The following is a 13,369-nucleotide window of genomic DNA, read 5'->3' on the forward strand; positions in this document are numbered from 1 at the left end:
TACAAGGACGATATCAGCACCAGGAACAAGGATGGGTGTTTTCGATTAATCTATCATGGTTACAATTGAGTTTTAAGTTACAATGGGTTTGTATAGGAAGGGGGCGGGGCAGCTAAAATTAATATCAAATATCTAAATACTGAATCGAGCAACTTAAAAACTGTCTGGGATGTTCACATAAACCTAAGTAGACGATAAAATGCCCAAAGGTTTTTTGAAAGTGTTAAAATAGAACTGATGAAAAATAAACCCCTTTAAGAAATACATTTTAAATTGCAATATAAAAGTTGATTATTGTTGGTGTGCAGTATTTAAAAATTCAGAGAATATCTTAATTGTCTCCAGTAAAGTATGCACTTTCCTTCTCTGTGTAGTTGCACTTGCAGTCCTCCCTAGGCCAATATGAACGTGTTCAATGGCAACAACAAGGACTTGCTTTCTTAACATTTACAGAACATAAATCAACCACATATCAACAGTGGGCCTGGCTAGGCATAACCTGACTCCGCCAGATGGGGCAGCAGAGAGTACACTGGGTTCCCCCCTCCTGCTCCCATCTGGGAACTCTCAGGCAGACTTGATGCCCGGCCACAAAACGGCCTGGCCAATCAGCAGCAGCTATCCCGCCTCTAGCTGCTGCTGATTGGCCAGGCCGTTTTGTGGCCGGGCATCAAGTCTGCCTGAGAGTTCCCAGATGGGAGCAGGAGGGGAGACTCTCTGCTGCCCCATCTGTCGGAGTCAGGTTAGGCTAGGCAGTGCATGCAGCAAAATTATTGAGGGCGTAAGCCCCTCCTATGTCCAGTTTAGAGGATTTGTGTACACACATTGTGTACACACCAATATTGAGTGCCACTGACAATGAATGGCCGGCTTTGAGTGTTTGTAAGACGAAGGTGAGGACGCAAATTGTGATTGGCCAGAATGAGATTGAGATTGGCCACTGAGACTCCGACTGGGATTGCTGTGTGGTTTCGTCTCAGTCATCATGCTTCAGTTTCCTGATCTTTCCCTTATGGCGGTCAATCTCACGCTGCAGACGTTCAATCTCCTTCTTGTGGTGGTCAATTTCCTCTTTGTGGTGCTGCTTCAGATTGGCAAGTTGCTCCTGCTCTTTACGCCTGTGCAGGAGAAATGGAAGGGTAGTAACATGGTTAATAAATAAAGCTTCCACTTGCCCAGGCATATCGTGATCTAATGTTCTGTCACTTTTAGAGACTGCCTTTAAGGGAATGACGTAGCGGCGTAGCCTATTGCACTTCCTAGTCCATCTCTGCTATAAAAGCGGTAGGTTGTGATTATTCTACTGTGCAGATTATTTTATTTATAGTGTTCATTTTCATTCCCAATTGTGCATTATATTAATACATATGTACGCATAGATAGTGTAGACACTGATACTTATGATTGCGTTAAGAGCTAAAGCATGTAGCCTATAATATAATCCTACATCACCAAATGAGGTAGGCCAACAGTCAGTGGTCTAAAAGAGGGAAACATACTTGAAGTACATCTCCTCCTGAGTATACTCTTTCTTAACTTGTGTCTTCGCCATGGCTCCACCTCCTTCACCCTTTCCTGCACCTCCACCCAGATCACCCATCTAAGGGAAGAGGGAAGAAATATAGACTTATATAATTATTGCGACCGGAGGTCGCAGATAACTATGCAACCTTGCGTTTGTCACCTCACTCACAATCCCGGTTACTTTGACACGTCACCGGTCACCTAACTCAAATCCTGTCACCTAAATCCCGTCGCTCACCCCAGGCAAGCCCCCAGGTTATCGTGACATCACGTGACATCAGTCCCCTGGTCTCCCCAGGCAAGCCCCCAGGTGCCCAGGTCATCGTGACATCACATGAAAAAGTTCCATACATGGGCGGGCATTCCCAGCTCATACCCTAATACAATCCCTGTTATGTCCATATATGGAGATCCCTGCCTGTGATCATATTGTGACAGTCTCATGATAACCACTGTATGCCGGAATCATGCATTTCCAGTCAGTCAGACAGTGTATCACTCAAAATCCCCATACATGGAAAAGCCCCATATATGGTGCCCAGGTCTCGTGACATCGCATGACATCATCAGGGATGGAGATGTCATAGTAAATGCGACCTGCTGTCACAATTAAGCCCATATATGGAGATCCCTGATGTCATCAATATTAGTATATGAATATATGTCAGCACCTGTTCTGACATTCCATAATGTTGATCGTTCCCCATCCATCCTTCCTTTTCGATGTCTCCCTTTTGACTGATACCTGTCCAAAACTCTAGACAGGCCTGCCGCACCCGGCAGCCAGCGAAAATTAGAGTTCTCAACAGGCCTGAAAATTAAGGCCCGACCCTACCTGAGCCCTCATCAAACCCTGTAGTACATTCAATACAGTGCCCCCACTGCCACCCTTAGATCTATATGGAGCTGACCTGTTCTGACATTCCATATCTTGATCTGACCTCATCACACCCTGTACACTCAAGATATGCTCAGGCGTTTTACTGGTTATAAAAATCTGCATTTGCTCACGTGAAATTTAACTTGCCAACAGCAATTAATTTCTCCCAGTAATGTTAGGCTAGTGCAGGATGGATCCTGAAAATGCAACACCATTCTGAAGGTCAAATTTGAGAGAATTCCCCTTTGTTGTCATCCACGCAGCCACATGAGTTCTTTGGAATAATCCAGAATGTTTCTCAAAATCTCAACAATATAATGCACTGAACTGAGAACACGTATCCATGCACAGCACAGGCCTGCACTGTTTCAAACAAATTAGCCCAAAAGTTCACATTTCCACTTAATGAGCTACTGACATGAATGAAAATCAATTAAATATATTTGTCATATACAGTGTTGTTCAACGATACGCGAAACTGGTTCCAATTGTCAAGTTAATTACGTTACAATCAAGAACATGGACCGCCGTGTCAACAACATGCAGTCAACAACACAGTCATTCATTGAAATGAACTGTATTTTGGTAGCTAAATCGAACATTCATAAAGCCTGGTCTAGCTAGCAGATACTTTTACCTGATCATCGGATGCCATTCTTAACTGTGTGCTGATAAAGTTCCTGACATTGGGCCTCAAAAATCTTGACATAATTGCTCTCTAAATGAACAACACTCGCATCCAGGTCAGCTGTTATGAAGGTTAACGTTGAATACACCAAAAGGGGCGTGTCTATGTTTGTATAGAGGGGTAACCTCGCGTCACCAGGCTTTCCATTAGAGGGGAGACAATGAACGAAAACGAACAATCCAATAAAAGAATAGGTCAAATAACAATCAAAATCTAATCTTGAAGATATCTGACGAGTTTGATATTTATGTAGCATTTATAAACTCTTAGGGAATAGCAGGAACAATGTTAAACGTGTAACTAAGTCATTAAGTCAGTAACCCTCTTTGACTCTGTAATGGTATGGTCTCAGCACGCACGCTCTGCGTAACAACTTCACGTAGAGTGAAGTGTACTGTGCCTGCCTGCGTAACTTTTAGGTGAACTGCACTGCGACTGCCCATGGCACTAGTAGTGCACGGTCCAGACTCCAGATATAACTGACCCTGACACGGGCACAACGTAAAGAATTTCATCTTTGAAGTCGTGGTTTCACTTTACACTCTCTAAAGTCTAAAAATCAACTTCTAATATCTTGAAACGTGTTGCAATAAATAAAAACATTCATGCAGTGTACAACTATTTTAAAAGTTCAGTATCTTTACTATATATTTTATAATTTAGTTGTTGGAGTTGGAGCCAATTAAACATTTCTGTGGATCCAATTTATCATGATTTCTATCTTTAGAGAGAAAACAACAGAGGTGCTTTGAGGGTTTTTATTCACATTTCTGCAAGTATGGGCTTCACTCTACTATCAAACCAAACAATGACTGTAATAAATCTTTTGATTCTTAGTCAACTTTGGGCTCACAAATAGGCACCAAAACAGAAGAAACTAAACAATAAAAAAGAGGAACTTAAGATTTCAAACCACATTCAATATTTTCCACGGTTCGTTCTCTAACCAGTTACATGTTTATGCTCTTCATCAAAATTACACATGTATAGGTTGATTGGGCCCTCGGTAAAAATTAAGTGCATTAAAACAAAGAAAATATTGTAAAAACCAAAAGTAAAAAATATAAATTTCAATGATTATTCCTAAGTTTAGAGAAACAAGGTGGCAAAGTATGGCATACACTCGACCATGTTTCACTAGCCCAGAAAAGCTACCATTGTAGAAATTTACAGTGACTCATAATGATTTCACTACAGCATCGGCAGTGGTCTGTATCTGCCAGATGTGGAATTGAAATCTAGCATGTTAACTGATTTGAGTTTGAGGTTGTCTGAGAAGCACCACCAAACATGGGATGTTCTGGGATAATTTCCATTTACTCTGGACTGTATAATCCAAAACCTAGTAACAAGTAGGTGAGAAGAGCACAGGACACTTTTCATTTTTCACACAACAAACCAATTAATCCTACAGTCAAACATTTCATTTTTAGTTTTCACACAACAAACCAATTAATCCTACAGTCAAAGATTTGATTGGTTAGTTTGTGTACGGTGTACTGTAGGATGAACTTGTCCATTTGTTCCCCATCAAAAATACTGACGCTTAATAATTGGAAACTGAGCAAGACAGCTGTATAGGCTAATGGCTACACCATACAATGTCTGGAATTAGGTTAAATTATTTATTTTCATAATCTAATAAAAAATAATGTCATTCACTCAAATAAAACTGAATGAAAAATATACCCCTTTAAGAAATAAAACAATCAATAAATCCCTTGAACAAATAAAACAACCAATAAACCCTTTGAACAAATAAAAATCAAATTAGCTCTTTGTAAAATCTGACAAAAACATTCCATTACACATACTCTGATACTGGCCAAGTGTACGGTATGTAAAAAGTACCTCCATTTGCCTTAAGGAAAAGCAGAAACTTCATCCCAGGTTTGGTAAGCGTTTTAGGCTGCTTTGTGCTGACTTTTCTTCTTCTTTTTTTTTTGGTTTTCTTTGAAACAAATAAAATTCTAAGTAAAGGGAACCGTATGAAAATTATGATCAAGTGTCAAAATCAAATAAAACCAAGACAAAAATAAAAAAAGAGAAAGTTATATTTGGGGGGAAAAAAAGAGCAGAGCACATCACAGGGCCAGGAGTGGCAGATCTTGGGTGGAGGCGACACCCACGCCCCATTCTGGGCCTGTCAGTCCTGCTTGACATTGCCCAGTGCTCTGAGGCGCTCCAGGAGAGGAGGGTGGGAATAGTGCCACATGGAAAATAACCAGTCAGCCACAGGGAAACCCAAGTTGTCCTTGTTGAGCTTGATGAGGGCAGAATAGAGCTCAGAAGCTTTGCCCATAGCCCGTGCAAAAGCATCTGCCTGGAACTCAAATCTGCGGCTTAGGACGGTCAGACAAAATGACAAGAGCTGCAAAGGAAAATGATGACAACTAATGACGAGCAGTACACATAATAAAATACACATTTCAATAGTGGTACAATGACAGATGCCAAAAGATAAACAATGCTTCTTTTCTTTTAAATTATTTTAGTAAACATAATTACGAGTATTGGAAGAACAAAAATTACCTCATTGTAAGGAGAGAAAATGAACTGGAAGATGATCATCAAGCCAATTAAGGTTGGCTGGCTGTCATGGAAACCAAAGGCTAGGAACAGCTCCTTCCGTCCAATCAGAACAGCGAAGAGGAAGAAGCACAGAAAGGAATTCATCTGCAGAGCAGAAAGAGAAACAACTTGTGTAATTGGTATAGAAGGAACACTTATACCATATATTGATATAGCTACATTTGACCGAGTTACTGCTGTGTATAAAACATTGGACAGGACAATGGTCAAGTAAACAAATGTAAAATGCTCAGGGCAAGAGGTATTTGTCACATTAGTTTTTCTTGACAAATATTATGTATTTTCATTTATATTTTGGGGTTTTTGTTTGCCTTTACTTGATATGTACAGTGGAGAGAGAGTAAAACAACATGAGTACAAGAGTAGGGGAGCGACATGCAGCAAAATGGTCCGACCGGCTGGGAATCTAACCGGAGACAGAAATTATGAGTTTTCGACGTTTCAACATATAATGTGTTTACAATGATATGAGTCAATGTCAGTGACAATAATAAACGTTATAATTGTCACTGACATTGACTCATATCATTTATAATATAAAGGATCCTTTATTCTGAAAACCCACCTGACTGATGACAATATTCTTGACAGTATGGCCCAGCTTCCAGTGGCCCAGCTCATGACCAAGAACTGCAAGGATCTCAGGGTTGTTGCAGCCTTGCTTTTTGTTCTTAGAGAGACAGAAAAGCAAATAAAAATGTTAAATGTTAAAGTAGTACATACTTCATACATCAAATAAAATTCTACTTTCATCAAAATGACACTCTTTTCAAGTCAAGCAGAAAATGTGTAATAATAATAAATAATACAAGTTTCACTAGAATATCATTTATCAAAACAAAATAAAAAATAAAAAACAAACATGATAAAATTGTATTTATTTTTTGTTTGTTTTAATGCTCATGGTAGGAATAGACTGGCCTCTATGTACACTGATAACAGGTACTGCACAAGTACTCTGGCAACAGCTCAAACTACATTGTAATACTACACACTTATTAATTGGATTGTTATTCCTCCAGCTATGATCCCATTTAGGTTCAGCCAGGTAACAAGAAATAATGTTTACATGGAATCAGGTGGTTTGTAAGGGTCTTCACCCTAAAAAATAATTGCGCATCCTCTGCATGACAATGAAATAAAAGTTATATTACCATCGCTGATTGTGTTTACTTAATTACTGTACTGTTACTGGTGCAGTATGTCTTGCAGAAGAAGTTTCATAATTATTACTAATATGACAATATATTATTTTGCATTGTAACCTTAGGCTTGGCTTTGAGCTCGCTGGGTGTGTCATTAGCCTCTGTCTGGTCTGGCTGTTGTTCTCCAGGCTTATTCAGAGGAGAGTAATCCTCCAGCAGGGTGTCAAACAGCACAATGCGCTTGTTCTTGAAGAATCCATAAAAGTAGGCGTTGCTATGTGAGGAACGCTTGGAACCTGGAAGAATAGTAGTAGTTTAGTTTTAGTCTACATTGGGTAGGTCTACCTAGTACCTACTTTAGGATGGTAGAAGATGGAACAGACATTTTCAGATATGGTAAACATTTTAGAAATGTCAGACTTTTCACCATCTACGTATAGGTGTGCAGCGTACTAAGGATGATTATTTTATTTTTTGCGAGGAGGGTGTAGCGCTAGCCTGGTAAACCATCCAGGTGGGTCACGTGAATTCACATTATCTGGTACCAAAAAGTGGAAGAGGGCCCTGTGATTGACAGATGCTGATTGGCTCTTGGTTCATGCAAAACACCCAACCAGTGCTTGGGGCCAGACCGGTCTGCAGAAGACACATAACATGATGTGAATTCACACGACTGGAATTGTTTACCAGGCTAGTTTAGCGCAATCTGTGTGAGAGAAGCCTGATTTATACGTTGCCAAATCACAGTGCTTCATCAATCCGATCCTAGACATCATTATCCCAATCACATATTTACACAAACTATCTGCTGATCCCGATCGCTGGCCGATCAATCAGAGCACCTTGTGTGGTGTAATGGGTGTTCCATGGGTTTAATACCTTCTACTACATAAACCTTCGTGAGGGGGAAGTCGATAGATTTGGCCATGGTTTCGATATCCGTTTTCAGCTCCCCGTCTGACAATGGAGAGAATTTATCAAACAGAGGAGCTATGTAGTCGGCATAGATGGTTACAAGTACCTGGGAGAAAACACAGAACAAACACATACAAGATGAAATCAATTGTGTTGATAATTTGCTTTTAACTTTGTTTAACTGACATTACACAAAGCTGCAAATAGAATGAATCTGATGCATGTTCATGTGGTTTATATTACTAGTAATCTTGTCAACAAAGGAATAACAAAGCAAGCATTACTGCTTTTGATTGACAACAGGTTAGCATGTTGCCTTCTAAGAGTAGACTAAAGACAATAAATACCTTAATGGGGAAAAATGAATCTTGTGAGAATCGTGATCTCAATTCTTATGGAGGAAAATCGAGATTCACATTTGAGCAAGGATGAAGGATCGTGCAGCACTAAATGATAGAATGCATCTATAAATCATGAAAGCCATACATTCTTTGCTTTGTTCTATAAGAATCCTGATTCCTGATGAAACTCGCAAACAGCAAATTGTATTTTCAGATAACATTTACATTTTCTCCAGGAACATCTGACTGATTTGGTAGAAATATTGTCCATTTCAAATATCAAGCCTGGTGAGGTGAAAGTATCACTAACCAGAGACACACACAAGGTAAAGAGCCAGGCATAGATGAAAAAGTAGTCTCCACCAATCTTGATGATGTAGAGGAGCAGAGATGTCACAGGCAGCAGGATACACTGGGTGACTACAAACTTCTTTACAGCATCTTTCAGGAAGAACCCCATTGTCTAAGCAATGTGAAAAATGAAAATAAGGACAAAAAATAATTATGCCATAAGTATGCAGTCAAATCAGTGCAAAACAAATATCATGTTAATATCATTATCTTGTTATATACTGTAATGTTGTTAGAACAGTCTGCAAAGCATGTTACACCAACATGTTGCTGAACGTGGCAGCAACTTCGAGAGGCCAGGATGAGGTCATATGTACATGTTGTTTAAGGACAGTTTACCTGCTGATTGAAGCCATGCTTCTCCTCAATGACAAATGTGCTGTAAATGCTCCACGGAAGGCCAGTGAAGGCACTGAAAAGGGTGGCCAGGGTCAGAAACACAAGGGACTGGGTGATCTCATGTTCTGGACCTAATCCAAACCGAGCTGTCACAGAACCTGCCGCACTCCAGAGGAGAGGAATTCCTCCAAGAAGCAGAATCAGCTACAGGACAGAACAGGAAAGTAATGACAATAAGATCCTATAAAACTAAGTGGACAAATGATTGTATACTTGAATTGATAATATACAGTAATTGTCGTTGTGCACCGAAAATGGTAGATCTACAAGCTGAAAACATGTCAGGCCTGCAACGTGTTGTGAGCTTGTAGATCTTCTATTAAATGTGACACTGACATAAGTCAAACCTTACCGTTCCTTCAGTCTCAGAGTAGAGTCCTGACCAAAAACTGAAGTTGCTCTTGTCCAGCTGGTAAAGCCGTGACTTCTCAAATGTCTCATTGTCCACTATTTTCCCCAGCTCCTGGGGAACGTGTGTGACTGTTCTGTATATCTTCCTCTGTGAGGTAAACAAAAGGCAGACAGACAAGACATTAGGGTTGCAACAGTTAATCAAACTAATCAATTTAATCTCTTTAAAACATTATGTATAATTTAACAATGAATAAAAGATCCCCATTTTGGGCATGTCATTAAGTTACAAAAAAATGAAAATACAAGCTCTCAAAATGAGTGTGTGTGTGTAATTTGTATTCACAACAGTAGTATGTAGAATGGGTACATTTCAAATGAAAGCACAAGTCAATACAAAAACTGCTCGAGGATAATTGGTAAATGGTGCATTTATATAGCGCCTTTATCCAAGGCGCTTTACAGAGATTGTGCATTACATTCACACACATTCACACACCGATGCCAGAGGAAACCATGCAAGGCACCAACCTGCACATCGGGAGCAAGAGTTCAGAGTCTTGCTCAAGGACACTTCAACAGGTTCCCAACTGGTCACCACGGACAGTATGTTCTGTAACCATCCGGTCACCCCTGAGCCACTGCCACACCCCGAGGATGAAACCAGCACTAAGACTTGTTTACATCAGGGTCCTCTATTTTCAATTCATCAGAACATTTAAAGACGTACATATATAGTCTTCTATATAGGTGGGTTCTGGGAGTAAGGCCAAGCAGTAGCCTGACCAGTTTGTTTTGGGAAGTCTGGAGCCTTTCTTTATAAAGGGCCTTTGAGGTGCTGTGGGGTGGTACCATGAGGTGCATGCATAGTCGAAGAAGCATTGTATGAGGGCTCCTGTTAGGGTCTTCAAGGTGTTTTTGTTGACCAGTGAGGAGATCCTGTACAGGAATCTTGTTCAATTGGTGGCCTTTTTTATCACAGTTAAGATTTGCCTCCAGGATGGAACTTGGGTGGTAGGTCATTTCTAGCCGCAATTTGCAACTCTAGATTTTTTTTATAATGGGATGAATCTAGAGTTGCAATACCCTCCATTGACTTCAAGCTTGGCCTAGAGCTGCAATGGTGAGTTTAACGTCATTTAATACAAGCAGATCGCAAACGCAAATTGGATGAGTAGGGAGTCAATGGAGGGTATTACAACTCTAGATTCATCCCATTATAAAAAAAATCTAGAGTTGCAAATTGCGGCTAATGATAGAAGCTAATGATATAATCCTCTGTAGAACTGGCTCGCTGATAACAAACTATCATTGATAGTTTGTTATCAGCAAGCCAGTTCTACAGAGTTCAGAGGTGAGGGCCTTTTCAACCTGCAGTTTGTTTCTGTCTTGAGACCAGCAGTGCAGTCATCCACAAACAGGAACAAGTTGCAGTCAAAATTAAGGAACAAGTTGCAGTCACTCACTTTTTTTTTAAATTAATTACAAAGATAATCTATAGAATAATCTATGCCGTTACAAGATTTTCAATATGTCCAAGAAAATGTAAAATTGTTAAATTTCAATGTATACAGTTAGGCTAACAGAAACAAAATAGCTGACCATAATGAATATAAATCTTCCTCCAAAGCTTGATCAAAATTAGCCCCTCTCGGAACCCTCGTAAAAGGTTTTACGAGGGTTCCAAGAGGGGCTAGATCAAAATGTAGTTAGTAGATTCTAATCTAAACTGTCGTCTGTCAAAGATCAAACAGCTGTTTTGACAGTGAATTTCAACTTACCTGTCTGTACGAAAGGTATGCCTCCCATAGGTATACCGTCCAGGAGAATCCAAGCACAGAATAAAATATTTGTTTCTCCACTGGTAGGTCACATAACGTTTCAATCATCATTTTTTCTGTTCTGAGCCTATGTTATTCAAGCTGGGTTGGCTAGCGTTTCAAGCTAAACACTAGCTAGCTTGAATGTTTATTAGCCAGCAGCTAATAACCGCCTGCTTCCCCACTTGACGTGTACACAAACGCAATTTTCAGACAGATTTTAGTTGAGGTAAAGTGCTGTTGACTTCACTTTATTTCTAGACATTAGCAAAAAGTGTGAACTTGGTCACTAATGCGTCCACTTCCCATTCCAGTGAGAGCCTCGTCTTCGCCCCATTCATGAGGACCAGAGTGTATGCGGAGTCCACAGAAAAGTGCAACAAACTTTCTGTCGTTATTGAAACAAGGACCAATGACTTTGGTTCCGCTGCAAATTTCGTTTAGGATTAAATATATAGATGATTTTGCTTAAATGTCTTTCTATCTTAAATTCATATTCATTAATGGGAAGTGTGTTAAAGATGACAAATAATATTTAGCCGAACTGACTGAATTGCATTAATACTTGCTGCTGTTCATCAGTGGCCAAAGATGATTCAAAGCAGTAGGATTCATGAATGTACACATGATCTGTGTGTGTGTGTGTGTGTGTGTGTGTGTGTTGTGGCCCCCTCAGGTCCTTCTGCATTTACCCATTTTCTCAGTCTCCATGAAGATTGGGGTCTCACAGATGCATATTGTGCCCCTTAGCTCTGTCGTCATCGCAACGGCAGCATAAAGGCTATGGACCAGAGCTAGGGGTCCCTGTGATTAAAAAGTTTGAGAATGCTTTAATGGATACAAGACAGTAAAGACACCATTGGGCAGCTGTACTACTAGCCTGATAGACAACACTAACATTGAGTATTAACATATATATTAAAGTACAACAAAACATGACAAATTGAGAGGTAGGCCGTAGGTACAGACAAAATCTGTGAATTGTTTGGGAATTGTTAACAAAAAATTAAAAAAAATAATAATGGAGGTACATGTGAGGTACAAAAACTTTAAAGCCATTTTATGTGCAGGCAAATGGTTTGGTAAAACATTTAAATAAAAGATTATAGGCCTATGAATGTGAGTAATATTTTTTCTCTATGTATGATAATCTGTCAAATGTTATTGTGTTTTAGATCTGCATGTTCAATGTTGATGTAGTTTTTATCCTATGAATGTACAAACATTCCTGAAGAATGCCACTTCTCAAGCCCCTGAAGGGTTTTTAGGCTTTCTCCTTCACATGTTTTTCTCATTGACTTTGTGTATCATTTTTAAATATTTTTTGTAAGTGAAAAAACAAGCAAGCAAGCAATATCTGCACCCAAACACTGTCTTGCCAAAATATGGAGGGATGGTGAGTCTGTCTGAGATCATGAATGTGAACCTAATAGACAAAGTATTGAATGAATGAAGTGAATGAAAAATATTTGAGGATTCAGGATTATTTTGCCCACTGAAAGGTGGAAGCAGGTAATGCTGACTACGGCTCTGGTAAACCTGCATGAGGCTAGTAGTGCATCTTCCCAATGGTGTCTTTACCGTCTTGTATCCATAAAGCATTCTCAACCTTTTTAATCACAGGGACCCCCAGTTTGGTAGCACAATATGCATCTGTGGGACCCCAATGTACACAGTGAAAACAGTTGTGTGGGGGGCTTAAAAATCAGCAAGCAATATGATATGAACAGCAGTAATAGGGGTTCCTGGACTGGCCACCAGATGTCACTCATGTATCACCTTCAGTTTCCCCCATTCATAGTTTTGAGTTCACCTGGGTCTGGTCATAACATTGCATTTACATTTTCCTTGTCCTTTGTTCAGTCTATGTGAGGGACAATGTTTTCCTCCTGCTGCCTAATAGGTATTCCATGTCTCAACTCTACATAACACCTTTCAATGTTTTAATAATTTAATTAGGAGACTGATAAATTGATTCATGTGCAAACTATAAATCAGAATATAATCACATATCTCAGTACTCATGAATGACCCAAGCTTCTGTTTAGTGTCTGAAAGAGATGAGAATACCATTGCCATTCGTCATAATAACTGAATATTTTCACAAACCTTTTTCAGCTCTGATGTCAAATTACTCCCACAATCTCTAGCAAATCCAGGCACCCACCCATTCTTTCACTCGGTGAAGGAACGTTTGTTTACAACTGAACATTAATACAATTTGTCAGGCAGAGGATGCAAGTCACATATACATTTTCCCATCCTATTGTAGTTAAAGAAACCTATTTAGCTCAGATAAAGAGGTTTCACAAACATCAAGGCACCACTTTCATGCCCATGGATAATTTGGAAGGGTAGCATGC

At 39.7% G+C, this 13,369-nt stretch overlaps 2 protein-coding genes across 2 annotated transcripts; both read right to left on the minus strand.

Moving 5' to 3' along the window:
- Positions 1–969: 969 nt before the first annotated feature.
- On the minus strand, positions 970–3,170 carry LOC306942404 (ATPase inhibitor, mitochondrial-like). Its single transcript, XM_079528260.1, has 3 exons — positions 3,042–3,170; positions 1,500–1,600; positions 970–1,118 (listed from the first exon to the last, which is right to left on the minus strand). Exons 1-3 carry the CDS (start codon positions 3,111–3,113, stop codon positions 977–979), a joined length of 315 nt encoding a protein of 104 aa, XP_079384386.1. The 5' UTR covers positions 3,114–3,170; the 3' UTR covers positions 970–976.
- Positions 3,171–3,836: 666 nt separating this feature from the next.
- Positions 3,837–11,409, minus strand: zmpste24 (zinc metallopeptidase, STE24 homolog). The gene is made up of 9 exons (XM_079527630.1): positions 10,968–11,409; positions 9,188–9,334; positions 8,776–8,979; positions 8,396–8,548; positions 7,709–7,850; positions 6,950–7,125; positions 6,250–6,354; positions 5,625–5,768; positions 3,837–5,463 (listed from the first exon to the last, which is right to left on the minus strand). Exons 1-9 carry the CDS (start codon positions 11,076–11,078, stop codon positions 5,239–5,241), a joined length of 1,407 nt encoding a protein of 468 aa, XP_079383756.1. The 5' UTR covers positions 11,079–11,409; the 3' UTR covers positions 3,837–5,238.
- Between the last annotated feature and the right edge of the window lie 1,960 nt (positions 11,410–13,369).

The sequence above is a fragment of the Electrona antarctica genome (assembly GCF_951216825.1).
Source record: "Electrona antarctica genome assembly, chromosome: 18".
Classification (NCBI taxonomy): Eukaryota; Metazoa; Chordata; class Actinopteri; order Myctophiformes; family Myctophidae; genus Electrona; species Electrona antarctica.

Bases quoted from the DNA above. Each gene is read 5' to 3' on its own strand.
- LOC306942404 (XM_079528260.1), bottom strand. From the start codon at position 3,113: ATGTCAAGATTTTTGAGGCCCAATGTCAGGAACTTTATCAGCACACAG. The intron at 1,601-3,041 runs GTAAAAGTATCT...CTCTTCCCTTAG, and splicing joins GAATGGCATCCGATGATCAG to ATGGGTGATCTGGGTGGAGG. The intron at 1,119-1,499 runs GTATGTTTCCCT...TCTCCTGCACAG, and splicing joins CAGGAGGAGATGTACTTCAA to GCGTAAAGAGCAGGAGCAAC.
- zmpste24 (XM_079527630.1), bottom strand. From the start codon at position 11,078: ATGATGATTGAAACGTTATGTGACCTACCAGTGGAGAAACAAATATTT. The intron at 9,335-10,967 runs GTAAGTTGAAAT...TTTACCTCACAG, and splicing joins CATACCTTTCGTACAGACAG to AGGAAGATATACAGAACAGT. The intron at 7,851-8,395 runs GTTAGTGATACT...GTTTTCTCCCAG, and splicing joins TTACCTTGTGTGTGTCTCTG to GTACTTGTAACCATCTATGC.